General features: G+C 31.6%; 1 protein-coding gene across 5 annotated transcripts in view; it reads left to right on the top strand.

Annotated features, from left to right (window-relative positions):
* Positions 1–7,309: 7,309 nt before the first annotated feature.
* The window catches only part of LOC143232260 (autophagy-related protein 16-1-like), a 53,990-nt gene continuing 38,847 nt past the window's right edge, over positions 7,310–22,452 (top strand). The window contains exons 1-4 of one of the 5 annotated variants that reach the window (XM_076467436.1): positions 7,312–7,468; positions 8,287–8,346; positions 15,731–15,842; positions 21,428–21,521. Coding sequence is in view for 2 of the 5 variants with exons in the window: in XM_076467434.1 (XP_076323549.1) it covers positions 7,357–7,468; positions 15,731–15,842; positions 21,428–21,521 (318 nt within the window). In the remaining 3 variants the exon portion in view is untranslated. Of the gene's footprint in view, positions 7,469–8,286; positions 8,347–13,281; positions 13,355–13,416; positions 14,130–15,730; positions 15,843–21,427; positions 21,522–22,452 lie in introns of those variants that run through there. The other 4 variants (XM_076467435.1, XM_076467434.1, XM_076467437.1 and 1 more) reach the window with 4 other exon arrangements.

The raw sequence follows: 22,452 nt of genomic DNA, 5'->3' as shown, positions 1-22,452 counted from the left end.
TACACGAAAGATTGATAGCAAGCAAGGGTAGTCATTGTGCCATCAAAATGTAAAATACTCGTATCAGAACTCGTTTGAAATAACATTACATATGGTAACTTGGGTGTAGAGGAACCAAATACTTCAGCAATTCGTAAAGGATTAGTGGTTAGAAGAACTATCGCAAAATAAAGCATATAAGATGTGGAGTTATACAAGTTATACTTCCCAGGTGAGTTGTATAAATTTACCAAGTGGGTCTCAGTTTCATAGTCCTTAGGAAACGGGGTCCAGAGGCCGACAGTCTTTTATTTCGACTTTCTGACGACTTCACAATGTGTGTTGACACAGAAAAGTAATGCAAATGTAGAAGGATGACATGTCACAAAGTTGTCCTACAATGAAGTAGGTCTGTGTAAACGATATGAATTGGCAATATTGTAATAATTTATATTTAAATTTACGTATGTACTTAAACATTTTACAACAGGTGCATTTTTCATAAAAATTTCTAATGAATGGAGCATTTTTGACAACAATTTATTACAACAGGAACAATGCTCCAGTTCGCTCCCTCTCAGTTCAAGCCCTTGTACTTCCACATCAAATATTATCAGAAGTAATTACCTTTCAGACAAGATGTAGGAAGTCTGACACCAAATCCTCACATAAGAAAAGTATAATCTTATTTTCAAAAATTGTATTACCAAAGATGTGTAGGTCTTACAGCTACTAAATTACAGAAAATCTCATGATTTAAGCTAAACAAACCGTAATGCAAAAGATTGATACTGGAGGTACAGCCCCAGTATATCAAGTTTACCATACGACTTCCACTAGTAAAACATGCCAAGGAGTAGTGGAGGCCTAAAGCCAGTACTGGCTCATGGGCATCACCACCTATTAAACTTGTGAAGAAGATAAATGAATCATTAAGGTTCAGCATGAACTGCGGGAGGTTAAGGAAGTAACAAACTATAGTTGTCTTACTGAAGTTTTCGCTCTCTGCAATGTTCTCTGTAAGTGATTTATTTGACGTTGAACAACACTTATGAACAACTTTTTGTCATATAATCTCAAACACATATTTACGTAATCTAAAGCTGAAAAGCCTATACATCACCGTATATATTCACTTGAAGCTTTTGACAAACTCTACTGGGCATGTAAACCATTCAAATAGTGCACGATTATTTTTTAAATTTCTGTGCATCTGTAATGTCATTTGCTCTTTCTTTGCCTTGTACTTTAATACAGTTACTTGTCAGCATTGGCTAAATGCATCAGGCTACACGAAATTGACATTCACTATTCCAATTTCTTGCCAATCACAGACTGGCGTCCATCTGTATCATCTTAATACAAGTTAATCCACTCATGCTCTTTGGTTTCACGGGAAAGTAAACATCTGCAATCCCCGGTAAAATAAGATACATCCCACTGAAAAGTTGCTCAGTTCATCTATTTATGCGTACTAATAAATTTTGATAGATTCCCACGGCCATTTAAGCCATTACATTAGTAACCGACAAACACTACTTCCATAAACAAACCGACTTCTCACAGCTTTTCAAACAATTTCTTACCAAAGAGAAATACAACTATGTTTACCTGTGTTCTCATATATCACTTTTAGTCTTATTAATTGAAATGTTGCTAGCCAGCATTCACAAAATAAGACATCTGTCAAGAGCTACTAGTGTATGTGTACTAATGATGTATCAGAATGGTTGTTATTCTTTCGTCATTGATAAATATCTTGGGATACTGTAATGACCATCTCATTTGGTCTTCCTTGTTGCATAACTTAACGCCAGAGAAAGAGGTCCAAAATACATTCTTGATGACCCACATAGCTCTTTTTCTCTGCTGTAGGGTGATGTATATCATGGACATTTGCAACATTGGTGAAAGTATGAGATATGGGAGTGGAATTCTCCCTGATCTGACCACTCTTTCTGCAGATCTTGTTCCAGAAATAGGTAGTATACTTGTTATCTTTATATAGGAAAACCAGAGTACTTCCTAGATTATTCAGAAAACCTGACTACTAAACTAAGAGAGAATGTAATACTACACAATAATCTTATTATGGCGTCAAAAATATTTTACTCTACTAGTAAGTGGTACTCCTGGTAAAACAGTTTCCTTTGTTTTTACTCGAAGTCAAATCACAACCACAACTATAGTGACAGTAGTATACATAAAAGAATAGCTTATAAAACTTTGCTTTAACTGAGCCACACATCTTATCAAAATTATTACTTCAAACATTAAGAGAAAGCAGTCTAAGAAACTACACATGTTACTGATGTTATTGAAAGTTAAACTTGAAAGCTACTAAAAGGGTTTATAAAAGCTAGTCTTAGAGAAATTATTCTTACTATTGAGTAAAATCCTAAAAACTTTAAATCTATCTTACAAAAGGAAATCTGGCTTCATGTACCAAACAAAAGACAAAGTTTGCACATGAAATACACCCAACTTTTAAAATCTTTGTTCACTAAGAATAGAACTTTGAAGTGTAGGTACTCCTGGCTCTAATTCGACTCGCTGACACACACACACACACAAAATTATTTCTGTATGTCATATGATGTCTTTTCTAGAAGAAATTTGGTTGACTAAGTCATTCATTAACATGAAAGAAAGTTAAATATAGAAGGGATTGTACGTGAAAAACATAGATAACAATTTTAACTAAAATTGCTATTAAATAATTCATATGTATTGCACTATACGTATCTGTAATGCGAATACTTTTTTCACGAACGTTCAACAAATTGGCTAATAAGGAACGACTTTTCTTTAGAGAAATGACCCGTAAAGTCGTAAAAGTCACGATTTTATAGGATATATAAAAGACAGCTTCATATGCCACACGTTTAAGACCATCGTCCTATAACATGTCGCAACAGTTATATAAAACACACGATAATAATCTGTAGTTTTAATGAGTTTAGAACTGTTTAGTTTAAGAATATGGAAACGCAAATGAGAGAGACAAAAATCAGAGATGTAATATGTTCATACAGTTTAAAGTTTTATAAGATATTTTGATTTTAAAGGCTCGAGTTTTTAGTATTATTCTAACAATTCAAGTATTTCTACATTTCATGGATAAAATACTGTTTCAGATAAATAATTCAAGTCACACTGAAATATTCTACTGTGTAGTGGTAGTGACAGATTTTTTATAGGGCTGCTATAAAAGATAACTTTAAACATGCTACAGGACAGTATATCCTACAGGGTTCGAATTTAAATGTTCTGTATTATTTCGTAAAGGAATTTTTATATTAAAAGGCGTTACTACTAGTGGCATAGTGAAGCCATAAACAAAACTTTTCGTCCCCCAGACCCCAACTCCACACAATCTTACATGTCAACCTTCTCTGCCATGGTACTGTATTTCACTATACTGTCAGGATTATCTGAAAAATTTGGCTTTGGCTTGAAAAATATCAAAGGCTTTGATATTTACTTATAGAGCAGTTAAATTTTGGGTAAGCTGTTAATTAATCTGGCGCCCCCGAAGCCGGTGTCTGAGGGAAAATTACCCCTTACTCGTTAGGCCACTGATTGCCACAAAATATCATGCTAGATGTTGCACTCTCTACTGGCTTATTGTATTTAACTTTAATATAGGATATCCTACAATTCTATCTGTAAGGTATGTTTATATAATGCTTCAAAATCTATTTCTTAAAGCTAAATCCTAATATATCCTCGTCTTCTCTTGTGATATTCAATATCCCATTGGCTTACAACTTAACTAAAAGCACAATAAAAGGAGGAATGGAAAATATATCGTGAATAAATGAAATTTCTTCAAAATAAATAGAGTTTGTTTGTTTGTGCAGTTACTGATTACCAAATTTGTGATAAAAAGTAAATGGTGAAAAAAGTTTATTCCTAAACTCGAGCTGGCCACATGTTGCCAGTGGCCATGGAGTTGCCAACCCCTGTACTAGAAGCATAAACTCCTGCTCTAGTCCTGACCATGAATGGCCATATGTAGGCAACATTTACTTCACAACTGGAAATATCCTATCCCTGTAAAACTAACAAAACAGGATAATTTATACTAAAATTTTGAAAAATTACGTGAGAAGATTTGAACAAAAAAATTAATTTTACAACTTTTACAACCTGTAAAAAGGTTACAGCTGTAATATTTGCATAAAATAGTTTAGTATAAAATTCCGTACTTTAACACCAAAATTACCATAACAAACAACGCAGAAATACATTTGTTTTAGGAACTGATATCGTGCATGCTTTGTTTCTAATTGTTAAAATGTTCATTGCATCTTTCAAATATATATAGTGCCCAAGTGGGTCAGTCGTAAGTCTTTAGATTCACAACGCTAGTCCCACCAGTGGCACAGCGGCATTTCTGCGGACTCACACCGTTAGGAACCGGGTTTCGATACCCATGGTGGGCAAAGCACAGATAGTCCATTGTGTAGCTTGGTGCTTAATTCCAAACAAACACAACGCTAAAAGCAAGTTTTCGATTTCGTTCGGTAGACTTAGGAGATAGATCGGTGTGTATTTGCTATAAAAATAAACACACAAATGCATAAACAGACACAACTATTAGTGAAATGAGAAACCATGAATACAACAACTTTCACTTACTGACTAAAATACTAAACATAAATTTGTAGACAGAGATTTTAATATGTCAGAGTAATATGGTGAAAATGAAATGTATACAAAATTTAAGTGTTTTTGGTCCTTATTTGAAGGTAGAATTAGTAGTTCAGAAATTGTGTTTTTAAGAGTTCAAAGTGTGAACACAAACATTCTCAAGTAACACTTTAATGTTCACTGTTTTGCAAGTAAGTATGATATGGGTTCATTAATTGATAGTTAAGCGAAATGATCATTTATAGGACCACAGTTAAAAATTTTAGGACTTCGAACAAGTTTCTTGGAAAGGACCTGTCAATCCAGCAAGTGTAGAATAAGCCTCAGGACGTAAAAAACAGGTGTTTTGTCAACATGATAAAAAGAAGAATTGAAGTTCGGGTTCATGTTTTTTTTCTTCCTCTTTATGGCGCTGTTGTTTATTTAGTTAAAACAACATCATGCTCGTCATAATCACTCAAAACTTACTTTTGCATATTAAAGATAAATTTCGGAAAGAACATCTAAAAATACGCATTGCCAGATAATTTGATAAACAAATTCGGACTCTGCAATCATATCGTTGTTGTGTTTTAGCCCAAAACTAGACAATGAGCATTTCGTGCTTATCTGTCAGGGGTATTGAAACCACTTTTCTAGAGATGTAAGTCTTTAGACTTACTACTGTGCTGTAGTTTTAGATATTAACTAGAAGCTGGTTTTTGATAGATTAGACAAATATGTTAGAAACAAGTTATAAAATATCTTTGTTTTTGCAATAATACATAATTTGGTTTATATGGTGTATTAGTTTTATAAACCAATTTTTACCACAACATATAGGTAAATAAGCCCATTAGATTTTTTCTACTTGAGAATAACAAAGGAACAAAAGCAGCCAGAACATAATCAAAGGCTTAACCACGTATCACGTAAAACCTATACGCATAAATAATAAATTCTAGATAAACTCCATGAAAACATTACATGAAAATTGAAAACCATTACATGGTCATACGCTACATGAATTACATTGAAACTAACTATTTGTTCTGAATTTCGTGCAAAGCTACACAATCACTATTTGTCTCTAATATAGCAGTGTAAGACTAGAAGAAAGGCAACTAGTCAGAGCCACCCACCGACAACTCTTGGCCTGCTATTTTACCAACAAATAGTGGGGATTAACCGTCACATTATAACGCTCTCACAGCTAAAAAGGCGAGAATATTGAGGGTAACAGGGATTCAAATCTTCGACCCTCAGAGTAAGAGTGGAGGGCCCTACCCGCCTCGTCAAGCCGGCCCTGTGAATATATCTGAAGGTGTTATTGAAATATTTTAATAAAATCTCTTTTACTCTGTAATACAAAAATATTATGAACTTTAATGACATTCCAAATATATCTTATCAGAAATCTTACTAATAAATGTGTTTTCAACTGCGTATTATGTAATCTAACAACTTTTCAGTCACAATTTATTCATTTGTTTTGAATTTCGCTAAAAGGTACTCAAGAGCTATCCGTCCTAGCCGTCCGTAATTTAGGAATGATTAATTAGAGAGAAGGCATCTAGTCAAAATCGTCTACCGCTAATTCTTAGGCTACGTTTTATCACCGTGGGATTAACCGTACAATGGAACGTCTCCACGACTGTTTGTTTGTTTTGAATTTCGCGCAAAGCTACACGGGGGCTATCTGCGCTAGCCTTCCCTAATTTAGCAGTGTAAGACTAGAAGGAAGGCAACTAGTCATCACTACCAACCGCCAACTCTTGGGATACTCTTTTACCAACGAATAGTGGGATTGACCGTAACTTTATAGAGCCCCACGGTTGAAAAGGCAAGCATGTCCGGTGACAGGAATTCGAACTTGCGACTTTCAGATTGCGAGTCTAGCACTCTAACCAACAACAAGGATATTTTTGTTAACAATATCATTATTATTATAGAATTATTATTTTCATTTGGAGTACATTACTTTATGAAAAGCTTCAGATCATGTTTGCACTTTAATAAATACAAAATGTAGCTCTATACACACACACATACATATATATATTTCGATTTATAATTTTTTTCATAGATGTTGGAAGCGAAATATGTATATGTGTGGATTAAAGTTTGAAGTTAATAGATTTGCCTGAGGTGCACCTGTCTCAAGTAAGCGGAATCAAGGCATTTCCAAAACACATATTACCTGGAGAACTTTTTAGTATTATAATGAAGTTTGGGCCTATTTTGATGTATTAGGGTAAATCATGGAAAAAGAACAGAAGCGAAATTAATGTGAAAACAAGTATAAAACTTAAATTATATCATCTTCTATATCTTTTGTCTTCTGATCTTCAGCTACCCAATTCTCTCTTTTTTGCTCTTTATCTATTTATAGTGTTGTATAATTTTCAAACAAACTCAATTAATCTTTGAAAAATTGTAAAATCTTCATACATTTATGTAGAGGTGAAAGCGTTTCCCTGTCGATCCTGTTCAGAAGCCTATGTTTGTAAATATATTTAACCAAGAATAGATTTATAACTACTTTAAAACAAAAAATGTATTGATTATTTTTGTATGGCATAGACGTTGCCAATTTCAGTGAACAAAACTGAAACTTTACATTATTTCCTTAGTACCCGAATCATGTAAAAATTTATTATGCTTTATCAAAAATGACAATCATAATATATGAATACAATAAGAGGGCGTTCATGTAATGGCATAAGCAAAGGTAATAGGCGGATGAAAACATCCAACAAGGTTACAATGAGTAGTTATCGAAAACATATTTTGGCACAGTTACAAGAACGAAATAAAGAAGAGTCTGCTACTTTTCAGGATCTTATATCATTTTGTAAGTAGAATTCATCTCAAAACATTATTATTTCTCACATGGGGTTGAAATTGTACCACAGCCTTTGGTTTATTTATATCACGTCTTCAGACTTGTTTCAGTGTTCACATGAACTGTCGCCCTCATACCATGGCTCAGCTGTAAATGAGGGTTTATAATATTATAATACCAAAAATTGGCTTTCTGTACTCTCGGCGGGCACAACACAGATAGCTCATTTTGCAGTCTTGTGCTGAATAACAAACATATTAGTCACATTTATAAATTATATTCAGTTTGAAGTGAGTTGTCTGCTTAATGTTAGAATAAATATCCACTAATAGGAACATTATCCTGATTAGGCATTATCTTTTAGATATGAATATATTTATCTATATATTTTCAAGGTAATGAACTTCTTGAATTTTGAAATACTATGTTTGAATGATTTTTTACTGATTGTTTGAGAATGTGTGGCATGCACTCTTGTGCTGATGACAAATTACATATAAAATTAAAAATGATCTTCCTCTTAATATTTCATATTTAAACAATTTTTAATCTTCTTAGATTCATTATATGATATACTCTTAATTCGAAAATGTTTATTTCACCATTCCAGACTAATTACTGTAATATACTGAAATAATTGTTCTAATTTTCAGTTGTGGACTTAGCTGTTTCTTCTAGATATAATAATTATAAATTTCAAACTATTCTGTTGAAAATCTCGTTTAGGTTGAATAAGAATATTAATATTATAATTTGCTTATCAGGTATTAAAGATTGTATGACTAATGTAGTTTAGTGGCATGAATTATCAAATGTATTCTTTTTAGTGCATTTCACTTTTTATTGCTGAAGACTGTAGTAAAGGGATATCTGAGGGCTTTCTGCAGGTACAGTTGAGCTTTAATTACTAAGTAGCTCTTTTTAAAGTTTAGTTATTTATACATTATATTTAGATAATAAATTTCAAAAATGCTTTAGGAATTAAAAGAGAATTTTATGTGTTTAGAACACATTTGAATCAACAAGTGTTTGTACATTAGTTATACTTATCACATACGTATAAACACTTAAACATCAATGCTTTCATTGGGTGGACCTTCATTCCATGGGGCAAAGATCATAATCTCATTTGTTAAACACTGCTGTTACCACATAGAATAACAGACTTAAGTGATAAATTATTTAGTGATTATTTCAAATACTGATTAGTACTGTTTTATGTAGCCTTACCTCTTTACTGATGTTTCTTTGATATACATTTAAACAGAATTTTTGTTAGGTACCATGATTTAAATATGTTGTGAAAGATATACCTGAACTATAAAATATCTGAAAAGTAATTTTAATTACAAGTTATTATGCACGTCTTGTTAAAAATGAGTATCAGTATTATTATATTAATAGTTGCTGCTATTTTAAGGTTATAGGAATATTGTGCAGTTTTATCCAAGTCAATTGTAATCTAGAATAATATTTAAAATGCTCAAAAATTAGAAAATTTCACCATTCATAATGTTCTTCTCTTTATATTCATTCTTTTTGTAATGGTACTAGAAGATGGTAATTGAAAATTACCTTTGTCCATCTAAATATTGAAAACACTTGCTCCAATCTTTTATACCCTGCTTGAAGCAAATTTCTCCACCAACTTCAATGTGCCCTCTATCTTGATGCTGTACAGAAGCACCTTATTCTTAATAAAGCATTTGGCAGAGGTTAATTTCAGCACTGTTTACATTGTGGCTTTCAACATGGTTGGTGATTTTTACAGTTATCTTTTGTTTATATTTCTATGTTACTTAACAACAACAACAAAACAAAATGTACTGTTGGTTATGAATTCTTGAGTTAATGTTTCTACTGCAGAGATCAATCAGATCTCCACCTCTGCTATCTGGTTTTTGTCAATAGTTTGGGGTGGGTGGGAGTACTTGTGGTCGAAACTGTCTGTGACACGATCTGTTGCAAGGTAGAGATGTGCAAACTGAGAGTGTCTCTTTGGGGGGTTCTAAGGTGGCTTTTGAAAATGACCCTGGAATTGGCAAGAATTTAAGACTTGCTTCTTTCATCTCCTTCTTTTACTAGGTTTTTCCTCAGCAGAGGATCATTTTCATAAACTACCTTCAGCTTCTTTTCTTCAGTTGGTTTCTCAGGTTTGTGCACTAGGGTAAGATACTGCAGTTTAGGGTGTTTTTGGTTTTGCATCAGTGCCTTATGTCTTCTGAAGAGTTGTTTGAGCCTTTTCTTGTCATCTGCATTACTTGGGCTTATACACACATTATGTGGATGGCTGGTTACTTTGGCTTCATCTTGTTAACTAGCAGAACAACAAATTCAGATTCTCCTTTTAGAAAACACAAAAGCAGACTTCCTTATCAGACTGGAGAAATCTATTTTGTCACCAACCCAGTATCTCGTTCATCTGAGTGTGTTTGTCAATACTCACTTAAGTCATGCTCAACCAACTCCTTTTAAGCTTCAAGCTGTTGAAAGAGCACATATGAGGTCTCATCAGTGATCACTGCATGACCAATGGATCATGGAAACCTATCCTTTGAATCATTTTATTTCATAACTCAGGAACAACATAGCCAGTTGTGAATGGTGGTTGGATAAAAAAAAACAACTGCTGTTAAGGTACTCATTCCATCACTTCATCCCATGATCCATTTGTTTATAGACACACCTCTTCAGGGATGGAGAACTTATCTTCAAGGGCAGGAGTTCCAGGGTGCATAGATGGAAGATGAGTCTACCCTTCATATCAACATTCTTGAACTCTTTTGCAGTACACAAAGGAATGGTTTTATGTCTACCTCTCTTGATGGGGGAAATTGCCGTGACAATTTCTGACAAATCTATTTCAGAATTCTCATCAAGGAGGCACACATTTTCAAGAACTTTGCTTTTGTATCTTGGATCTTTTCTGCTGACTCATTGAATTTTAATGCAGAACACTTGTCTCAATACCACCAGATTCTTTCAACAGAATGGATGATGCACCAAGAGGATTTTAAGTGGATATGTTCTTAGTTTAGAACTCCAATAATTGATGGCTTTGCAACTCATTGGAATTTTCAGCTGCATTTATTTTGGTGTCTGATACCTTATCCTCAAACATTGGCAGTAGATACATTCAGTCAGGACTGGACAAGCTTAGATCTGTATGTGTTCAGTAGTCAAATTGAGGAAGGGCATACAGGTTTACATCTGTATGTCTTTTCCCAATTCAGTTATTGCCTCAGGTTCTAACTATGGTTAGTTCTATTCTTGGTTTTTGCTTCTTCAGTATCTACAGGAATTTCTGCCTCTGTCTCTTTCACATTGGAAGTCTCTGTTGAGACAACCTCAGTCATTCTTCCCTCAAATGTTTGGAAACTCAGTCTTCATATTTGGAAGTTATGCACTTCTTTGCCTAACATAAAGGTTTAACATCTAATGTTTCTCTTTATTTAATTAAATTTCTCCCTAGGCTAACCATGACCACTTATCAATGGAAATGGAATATTTATCATCAGTGGTATATTGAAAAGAATTAAAACCCTCTTTATCCAAAATTATCCACCATATCACATTTTATGACTTGAATATTTGAGAGGGGTCTTGCTTTGTCTAAAGTGGCTTTATGTAAGGAATTGCTATCCACTATTTTTAGTTATTACAAATATGAGAAGGTTTTTGAACACCCAGTTCTCTCTGATCTATGAAAATTTTTTTTGTATTCTTCAGCCCCAAAACATTTTTAATTACTTAATATGGATTTTAATGTTGTTTTACATGCATTGTCTCATCCTCTTTTTGAGCCCTTAGCATTGTGTTCTTTGTTTCAATGTTCTCTTAAATTGTCTTTTTTGTTGTTGTTAACTTGTGGACATTGTCAGTTGGAGTTATTCACAATCCATATGCATATGACTCTTTATCATTCCAAACTTGTCCTACTTTACCCCAATAGACCTTTTCTTCCCAAGACTCTTGATGGCCAAGGAAGGGAAAAGATTCTTCTCACTAATCCATTTGTCAGTCATTTCTTATCTTTATGACAGCTCTATTTATAATTTGTTATGTCCTGCCAGGGTCCTCAAGTGTTATATGGTTCATTTTCAAGGTACTGGGAACCAATTGTTTATTCATAAAATCTTTTTATTTCCTGTTATTTATCTCCCATTACCCAAATGAGGTGGCTTCACAAATTTATTCACATAGCCTATAATAGATTATCATTACAGGAGAGGAATTTTTTGCACATCATATCTCACCAGATTCATCATATTTCTCTCTTTTGACACCTGTTGAATTGCTTTTTAGTAGACTGCAGACTGGTATGTGGACTTATGTGATCTGGCAGTTTTCTCTTCTGAGGGCTTTTGACTATTTATGTAGTTACTTTCATCTCATATGTTAGAATTTAACCAGATGTGAGTATTTTCCTTAATCATATACTCTTTTGTTTCCAAGGTCCCTTTATTTTTTACTAAATCAAACTCTGTGGCAAGTGTTGCCCAGGCAGGTATGCTTTTTCCTTTCAATTCCACACAAGCAACCACTTTCAGATAATTACTAGAGATTGCAACAGGCTCTCTTAAAATGGGATGTTCCATAAGACCATCTTGGCATCTACTGGCTGGCATTACCCTTTTATAATGGACTGCTTGTGGATTATCATGAGTAAAGCTGAAAAAAGGGAATCCTGCCTGTCCCTGCCAATCTTCAGATTTAATAAATCAGGATTGGTTTGTTTTTATAAATGTATGGGGCTTGGCTCACCTATTGCACAGTTTCCAGAGCACTGTTTCTCAGGTATTTCTAGTGCATTTTTACTCCCCCTTTCCCCCCCATGCTCTAGTAGGGGAGCTCAGGAGTCCATACCATCTCATGTTTTTGGTTGCTGGGATGGCAGATAGAGGCCTTTCCATCATATTGTTTTAGTTTCTTCCTCCATTCTTAGAAAGAGGGTGAAGTTGAGGGCCTTGAATGTTTTTCCCAGATGTCAGTAGTAGTGGCACCAGCCTATGGGGAGCATACTCGTAATTCTGGTTCAAATTTGACACAAAGCTATCCAGTTGGGATGTGCATAGCCTTTTCCTTTGATCAATGTTAGTTTTTTAAATTGTTTATGGAAGGAGGTCCCCTAGTTCCTCATGATTCTGAATACAAAGTGGTCCTATCCTAGAACCTGGGTTGAGCACAGGTTCTACGTTCTCTTTATAATTTCAGGGGCAAGTGGAATACACCTGGTCAACTTGGTTGTAAAGTGAGGATGAGTGTTCATAATTTCAGACTGAATGAGTTCTATTCCTTTGGTTGGGTACAGCATACATAATCCTGTCATTCTGAGCATGAGGTGTTGCCTTTTGAACTTTTTTAAGTGGGGAGAAAGTCTGACAGTCTAGGTGTTGCTTACTTTTTTCTTGTGATCATGGTTTTACAAAACACATTACTCTACTCTATAGCTGTGGGTTGGGATCAAATCAAAGGTATATCTATATACAGTAAAACCTGTCTAAGCTGGAAACTGCATTGGGCAGAAACCTGTACAAGAGAGAAATATCAAAATTTTGCAGCATTATCTTAAAATGTCTCTTATAAAAGGCCCTCTATATGGCAGAACCTGTGTAACGTGAATGGAAAACTATCTTTTACCTACTTATCTACCAACAAGTAGGATTAGAACCAGAGTAAGACAAAATAAAAAGGTTTTGATTAAATATTAATTTCTTACTAAATTAATAATGTGTTTAAATATTAATAAATTATTGGACATTTTGTTACAGTAAGTATTGGTTAAATATATTCTGTTCTTTTTTCTGTCTTCATTATTCCAGGTATCGCTATTCAAAAGAATGATTGACTATACTTTTGGTTGCATTTGCTGATGGAAAACTAGAGAAACCATGGGTAATAATTAAAAGTGAAAGTCTGTGTTGTTTCAAGAATAAACTTCCTGTGGAATGGAAAGCAAATGATAAAGCATGGATGACAAGTGCTACATTTGAGGAATTTTTGAACAAATTAAACAAAAGAATGGAACAAGAATATAGGAATATTCTACTTTTCCTAGATAATGCAACTTGTCACCCAAAATTTCATCTTTCAAATGTTCATTTAGTCTTTCTACCTCCATGTACAACATCAGTTCTACAGCCATAAGATAATGGAATTATACAGTGTATAAAATTGAAACACAGGAAATTGACGTTTCAGCATATTATTGCAAACATAGATGACTGTAAGAGAGCATCTGAAATAACCATTAAAATTGACGTGTCAGATGAAATTGCACTTTTAAGTCATTCAATCAAATGAGTAGAAGATAGATGCATCATAAAGTGTTTTTGAAACTCTGGATATTTTCTTGATAGTGGCATAGATTGTTGAGAAGTTGTTTGTTATGATGATTCTAGTGAAATCTAGACTGATTGAGATATACATTAACTTAGTGAGGTGCTTATATTCATTACCTGGATAGAGGGTACATTGAAGCTGGTGCAGCAATTTGCAAATTAGAATTGCTTAGGGTGTTCGAGTTGGGTATAAAAGACTGGTACAAGTATTTTCAGTGCTTAGATGGGCAGAGTGGAAACCCTGGAGAAAAAGAAATAGTTATATTGCCAGAGGAGGGATTATTGAAAATACATTTTCAGTTTAGGAAAATCTGAGCTTCTATTATTAAGTAAATAAAACAGTTTATCAAAATTATTCATATTTAGTAATGTCACTTTTTAGCGAATTCAGGAAAAGGTTCCAGTGTGTGCAAGATTTGGTTACTTGGAATGAATATTAATTACTGATCAGAGCAGGGTATGAACTTACAGTAGAGCTAAAATTCAAGCTAGTAATAAGTACTGTCACTTGAGTATACTTTTATTATTGCTTAAAGATTATAATGCATTTTGCAACAGGAGGGTACCCCATTGTTAATAGTATTTTTTATCATAAACCCAATAATATCCCACTAGATTTAGTCAGCTTAAGAAATTTAGGTTTTTAAGATAATTTCAATAATAAAAGCAAAATAATTAAACTTAAAAAGCAGTGAAATTACATAAGTATTAAATACATTAACCCTTTTGTTCCATAGTTTAAATATATCCAAATAAACATTTTACCCACTCAATTTTTTATTTAAATCATTATTTTTAACTATCCAGGATGGTTTTCAAGTAATATTACTGTAAGATATAGAAAATATAGCCTCTTTCAGTATCAGTAAAGTTATACACAAGATCAAATTTATACTTTCATTTTTTGGTGGATAATTGACACTTTTTGGAAATCAGCCTGAAAGTTAATTGTACAGTGAAAGAATGAAACATTTTAATCAATACTGTTAATGAAAGTAACAGAAAGAAGATAATACAGTATAGTATAATAGAGTGTGAGAAGAAATACATGTTTACTGCATTATTTACAAAGTTATTTACAGCTATGTAGAGAAACATATGTGGGAGCATCTTATCAAACAAATATTTCTGTGCTGAACCTTTAACAAGATAAAGGCTTTTTTTTAGAATTTTTACCATTTATATTGCATATAAACAGATATTTGTTTTTATGTTACACTTAATAAATTGAAGTTGTTTTTTGACATTGTTTTATAGTAAATCTATATAAAGTTTCAAATAGAGCTTTTCAGAGTTAACCATCAGTTGTAGTAATTCCTTTATAAAAAATATATTTTATATGTATCAGCTAGTGATACTGCTGTGCATTAATAGTTGAAAAAAATATCTATGACTAGAAAAGTAATTTTGAAAGCAATATGCATATTGTAAACAATTGAGAGTGAACCACCAAGCATATCATCTTTGGAGAAGACACAGTGGCTTCATAAAGCTGGGAAATTAGTAAACTTTGCTAAGAGATTAATCTTTGGGCTCATTAATCAGTTGTATTTAAATAAATATGGTTAAAAAAAATCAAATCAATATTCTCCAGTTAGGTAGATAAAAGACACGGATAGAACCAAACATCCCATTGTTTTTTTGTTTTTGCTTAACAATAAAAACATAATGGCAATAATTTGGTTTATTGAATAGTTCCAATAATTGAAACACTACTTTTGATTAGTTGATTAATTTCATGAGTCATGACAATAATTGATTATGTAGATTAATCGAGTTGACTGCATAGTTGTAGTGGTCTTTGAATATGCACATATCCCATTACATTGAACATTGTTTAGTGTTCATGTTGTTTTATGCGAATTTTGTTCATTTGAAGAAAATTATATAACTGTTTATTTCTATTACTGACAGTATAATATTTTTTTAGGTAATCATTTATTTGAAGGAGTTGATATTCTTCGAGCACAAAATGTCCAACTTACTGTCCAAAAAGAAAGGTTACAACAAGAAAATTTGGACCTTCAAGCTCGACAGTCTGGGTGAGAACTCACCCTGTAAATTTGAGTTTTTGTATATAATGTATATTATTCACATTTACCATGAAAATCGTTGAATCCCTATAAAGAATTGCATTGTTATAGGTTTACCATAACCTTCACGTACACATAATTGGTAGTTTGAGGGTTAAATATTTAAAACCTGCAACTATAAATAAGAATCAATCTTTCTCAAAATGTTCATATAATTTTCTTGGATATTTTTTAATTCTTCATTAACACTGTCATACTCAAATGGATGCATCCTGCCCCAAGGAAACAAATGTACCATTGAATTAAAAAAATGATACAAAATAAACTTGTACTTACTCTTCCTCAAATATTTAAAATTAAAAAATCATATTTGAGATTTATTAAGTGAAAAAAAGTTATTTAATTTGTTACATAAAAATAAAATAAAATAAATCTTATTTTGGATTTTGAATTAATTTCAGCATATTCCAAGAAAAAACATTAGTATATAGTGAATTTTCCAAATTTTGGCTGATCATAAAATGGCATATGAAACCAGAAGGATGAAATTATGAATAATTTTTTAATAAAATGGTGCTCATTTGCATCTTGTAACTTCAGTACTAGTGTAATTTTATCAGTTTATCCAATTACGGTTTCTCAGTTTTGGTTATCATTATATGATGTTATTGTTTATATTTCAGATCTATCCATATAATGAAAAATCCCTTTTTTATGCTCTTTTTAACTGTATAAACTAATATAGCTTTCAGTTTATTAGAGATTCCTGTAAATTTTGGAACAAAATGATAAAAGCTGAGCTTGGTGATTTGCTGACAGAATAAATAAATTTAAGAGCATTTGCCAAATTATGTTTCTGAATTTTTTTAAAGCTTGATTTATTATTTGATATTTCATTTGAATATGGTGTTATGTTATGATAAATGACCTACAAAATAAGGTAAACATAATAAAATAATTTTGCTCTCTACTGTATTAAGTTTTGTTTACAAGACAGCTACATTAGGCCATATTTATATTAGGCCTTGTTGACACAAGAAGTTGCTTGAATAGACAAGTAAAAAAAACTAAAAAGAAAATGAATGTATGTATAAATATGATTAATACCAAACTGATTTAAAACTTTATTAGCTAAAAAAATTGATTTGTAAAAAAAGTTCTTTTACTGTGTCCTAGTGATTGTTAATTGTGCAATTGGGGTATAGTGATTTTTGAATCAAAATGGGTAAAATTTACAGTTTTTTATAAAATAAAACCTTTATAATAGTGTTTTACAAGAACTTAGGAATGTATAAAAAATTGGTTATCTCACACTGCAGCAAAGATAAACATTTTAATAGAAAAACGTTTGACAATGAAATCTTTCAAACTTGCAAGCTCTTACAAAAATAAAATATTAAATTTATTTGGCAAAAGCTATATGATCTGTATAAAGTTCATTTGAAATCCAATTATTTCATCCAGTGGCTATATTTTTCAAACATAATGAAACAAACCATACCACAGGTATGTCAGATCAATACACATGGGAGTTATAATTTGTTGTATGTTCAGTACAAAAAAACAAAGAGAGTACACATACTTTATCAGAACACGTGTGTAAAAATAAAAGCAGAAATGTATAAAAACTGTCAAAGCTTACAGAGATTAAATAAGCACAAATAAGAACTGAGTCCAAAACTGAATTATATGTATCGTATTAATATACAATTGTCATAGAAAGTTTTATAATAATAAAAAATGCCTACATAAAAATAACATGTAGAACTTCAAGATTTACAGCAAAACATTTTGTACCAATTTGGGAAAAAACATTTATACTTGTACATATAAGCTAATATTGTTGACGAGTATAATCTACTGTAAATCATTGTTAGTGTTTGCAGAAATTTTTGTATTTTTCAATATTTTTACCTTTAATCTCTTATACAATTGTCATAGAAAGTCTTACAATAATAAAAAAATGCCTACATAAAAATAACATGTAGAACTTCAAGATTTACAGCAAAACATTTTGTACCAATTTGGGAAAAAAACATTCATACTTATACATATAAACTAATATTGTTGTGAGTATAATCTACTGTAAATCATTGTTAGTGTTTGCAGAAATTTTTGTATTTTTCAATATTTTTACCTTTAATCTCTTATACAATTGTCATAGAAAGTTTTACAATAATAAAAAAATGCCTACATAAAAATAACATGTAGAACTTCAAGATTTACAGCAAAACATTTTGTACCAATTTGGGAAAAAAACATTCATACTTATACATATAAACTAATATTGTTGACGAGTATAATCTACTGTAAATCATTGTTAGTGTTTGCAGAAATTTTTGTATTTTTCAATATTTTTACCTTTAATCTCTTAATATTTCTTATGAAATTCGATTTTTAAATAATTGTATTTTTGACTCAAAGTAGTTTCCTTTTTGTTTAGTTATAATTGAGTATCTTCATTAGCATAATTAAATATTCTACTCACAGAGCATAATTTGTTTTAAGTTTTATTTTAAATATATGTTTTACTGTAACTGTACAAGAAAGTCATCAGATATTTTTGAGTTGTATTTTGTTATCTGCATGTTTTTAAAAAAAGATATGAATTTCATGTGTGAATAATTTAGTTCTCAAAAGTAATGACTTTTCACAAAAGGCATCAAGAATCATTGAACTATTTTTCATCTGTTAGTTTTTAGGGGCTAAATCCTGAATATTCAGTATGTCTTGGACATGTGATAGTGCTTGGTATTGGTGATGTCCTCCAGAATCCCTTCATATTTAGTATTGCTGTTATGTTTCGTACATCAGTACAGTATGTGCTACACTTGATGTGTTGCACATGAACTCCCAAACTGATCTGTTCTTGTGCACTTCAATTCATTACAAATCTTTCAGTAGCACTGTACAAATTGGCATAGCTGTGTCAGTGTCAAAGATCTTTTTCACCATTCTACTAGATTTGTTAGTTTGTGATTTTTGTGTATATACAGATGAAAAGATACATGTCAATCTAAATGGTAATTTCAAATGCTGTCTCAAACACAGTTCTTAAAGTTTTTGTACTGTATTTTGAAGTTTTTATAAGAAACATAGTTTTAAACAATTTTATATAATTGTTTATATTTTTTTACATGTGTAGTTATTTATGATATGAATTGAGCCAAACATTTTAAATAAATAAGTATTTGGAATATTAGAAAGCCACAACCATCAAACACATTATTTACTATCGGTCCGTACATATAAATATTACCTAAGTGGAGTTCCACATGGTAATAATAGATACAAAACATCTTGTGTGATACCAAGCAACAGTAAAACATTTAAAGAAAATAAGGTAGAAAAAATGAAATAAACTGATATCATCATCATCATTTTGTTTTTATTGGTATTAGTGTGTTATGCAGAAATATCATGTAAAATGGTAAAATTTTAACAGTTTTATTATGTGTAACACAGTGATTTTGATCATAGTTATTTGCTAATCCAAACAGCAGAATTTGTCACTGAGACTATTAATGTTCTTCTTAGGTTTACAGTTTAATGAACCCATGTCTTCTTTTATGAAATTTAAGGAATACAGTTTGGGAGACATACTTGAGACATATTTTTTATAATGAAAAGTACTAATAAGGATGAACAATTGTAATTAATTGATGTAATAGAATTGTATTTAAAATTGTATAATAAGGATGAACAATTGTAATTAATTGATGTAATAGAACTGTATTTTACTACTTACTTCCACAACATTATACAACAATAATGATGTTAGAAAAAGAAGTAGGTTCAAGAACTCTTGATAGAAATGAATAAAAATTCTACAACTGAACACTTGGAAAAAAAAAACAGTCCAACTTTTGAATTTTACATTAAATGATGTAGTTATTAGTTTCTGAAAAACAGAAAAAATTGAGAGCTTGCTCCTATGAATTCTTTTCCCAAATATGCACTTGCTTATACAACATCAAAGAATGCAGTTGTGCAACTATAAAGTAGAAACATAATGCAGTGAACAGTAAATTTACAATTTATTTAATTTTTAACTGTCAATAGAATTTGTGATGGGTGTCACCAGCCAGTTGTCTTCTTTCTAGTCAGCAGTTCAAAGTTAGTGACAGTGGCAAATAACCTCAGTAGCATTGTAATAACAAGACAGGAACAGTAAATTTAATAGCAATAGAAATTAAACATGAAGTCATCATATTGCCTCCCACCATTCATCCATTATATAGATTTGTGCTCAATAAAAAACAAACATAATTGATATATTTTGTTTACTTGAATATTCAGGACATTATTAGTTTATGGGACACTACAAACTGATTTGAATACTATACACAGGTAATCAATCAGTTATGTCAGTTATTTAATTAAATCACCCAGCTGTTATTATGAGAAAAGACATATTTACCAGATTAAATTAGTCTTGAAGGAGTCAAGACTTTCTCTGCAAACCTCATCTATTGTTCCTGAATATTGTGATATTTGCTTATTTTGCATTTCTGTTTTAGTTATATCAACACTTCCTAATTACTCCAATCCATAGTTTGTTTGTATTGTCTTTTTTATTATTTAAATAAATAGTTTGTTTCATTTACTTTTGTTATACTAATAGAGGTTATTTATTTATTTTTCTCCCAATCTTCACAGTGTGTTTTGTATTTTTCATTTCAATAAATTACTGTTGTTATCCTTTCAAATACTAAATCCATGACCCTTTCATTGCTACAAAGATAAGGTAACTGTGTGCTTGGTGCATTTTAAGCTATGATAATAGATGATGATAAAATCGAATAATGTATGTAATATTAAATTTATACTGATTATGTTGTAGTTCATCAGAAAGGAACACAAAATCAAGCATGAACCTGTACTGTTACTATTTATCAAGTAAAAGTAATATGCATTTATATTTCACAAGATTCATTATCACAGATTTAAAGTAAGTATTCAATCACATACTGTGTATAGACTCTGAGTATCAAAATCCTAGATTTCTAAATGAAAAAAAAAGTAATATCTTAATTTTATTATTAATGGTTAGAGTTAAAAATTCATTGTATTTCTTCATTTTGGATTTCTTGTTATGTTTGAATGCACAACTTGTTGATACATGTAAATACAAAATTAACTTGCATGAATTAATACTACTATTGATATTTCCTTACAAGTGGTATAGAAAGTTGTTAGTAAAACTTAGATCTTTAGTAGCAATTAGGTGATCCATACTAAAGTATTGAAAAGTTGGAGTCTATAGTTTGTTGGGAAACTTTGTTGCCAAAGTTGGCAAAGCACTGAAAACTATTAAGGCTGGTAAGTTGTAATTAAAGTCATGCTTGAAGTTATTTTTATCACATTTTTCTTTGTTATTCATTTATAGATTTCAAATCAGAATAGTAAAAAAAATCCATAATTCAGCACTAAAGACCACAGTAATTTATATAAGTAACAAGTTGTAATACTTATCTGTATCTTTTACTCTATATTTTAAGTGCATGCACTTAATATTTAAAAATTATGTACAACATGACTACAGATATGTTTTAGCTCCAACTAGTTTTTTATGATTCATAACTGTTTTTTAGGACTGGAAAATCAAATGAAAAGACAACAACATTTGAGAAAAAGGTATACCAGTTGCAAGAAGAACTTACTGAACTACACAGAAGGAAAGGAGAGGTTGGTTTGTATATAAACAAGTTTTACTGCTTGTATTGGTTATATTCTTATATAATGTATTGATTTTTTTTCAGAGAAAATTAACACAGTTATTTAGCATACAGCTTTTTCTGTTATTTCTAAGAAATCTCTAATGCTATAAAGATCTCCACATTTGGCATTCTGTAATAACACTATGCAACACAAATTATGTTCCTGGATGGTATGTGTTATTTCTTAATTGCTTATGTTGTAAAAGTACAGAAAATTATTCCCTTCAAACTTTGCTTTTGTGATCTGGATAATGAAATTTAGAAATTAACCCATTTTCTATGTAAATATGGACAAATTTGCACATTTTCATTTACATAAGATCTGAATAAAACAACATATGAATCAAGATTTGCATGTATTTATACTAAAGTTTAGAAGTGAGTAGTTTTTCGAAATTTTCGACTGTAATGTAAGTCACTTTCACATATCAGCCCCCAAATATAGTCTCCCATCATGTTATCATTATATGCTCCTTGGTAGCAACATTCAAAGTCCAGTATATCTTGGTGGAAGTGCTTGCCTTGCTCCTCTGAGTATGTTCCCATCTTCTCCATGAATTTATCAAGATGAGTGTAAAGGATATGGACTTTTAGGGACATCCTGCAGCCCATTTTGCCATAGTTCTTCACCAGAGCCTCAACCAGTTCTCATAATTTTCGGTCTTGTGATTGCCCAAGAAGCCCTGAGCCACTGCGACAAAACTGCCCCAAGCTTTCTTTTCTTCCTACTGAGCTTCTTGGGGAATTCTGTGCACTCCAGGATTTTCTTTACTTGTCATTCAGCGAAGACACCAGCTTTGACCTTTGCCTCAGACAACTTAGGGAAGAAGTCTTGAAGATACTTTAAGGCTGCAGACTCCTTATCAAGAGCTGTGACAAATTGTTTCATAAGATCCAAT

The sequence above is a fragment of the Tachypleus tridentatus genome, chromosome 11 (genome assembly GCF_004210375.1).
Source record: "Tachypleus tridentatus isolate NWPU-2018 chromosome 11, ASM421037v1, whole genome shotgun sequence".
NCBI classification, from domain to species: domain Eukaryota; kingdom Metazoa; phylum Arthropoda; class Merostomata; order Xiphosura; family Limulidae; genus Tachypleus; species Tachypleus tridentatus.
The sequence above is the reverse complement of the archived record's forward strand: the minus strand, read 5'-3'. Positions and strand labels throughout refer to the sequence as shown.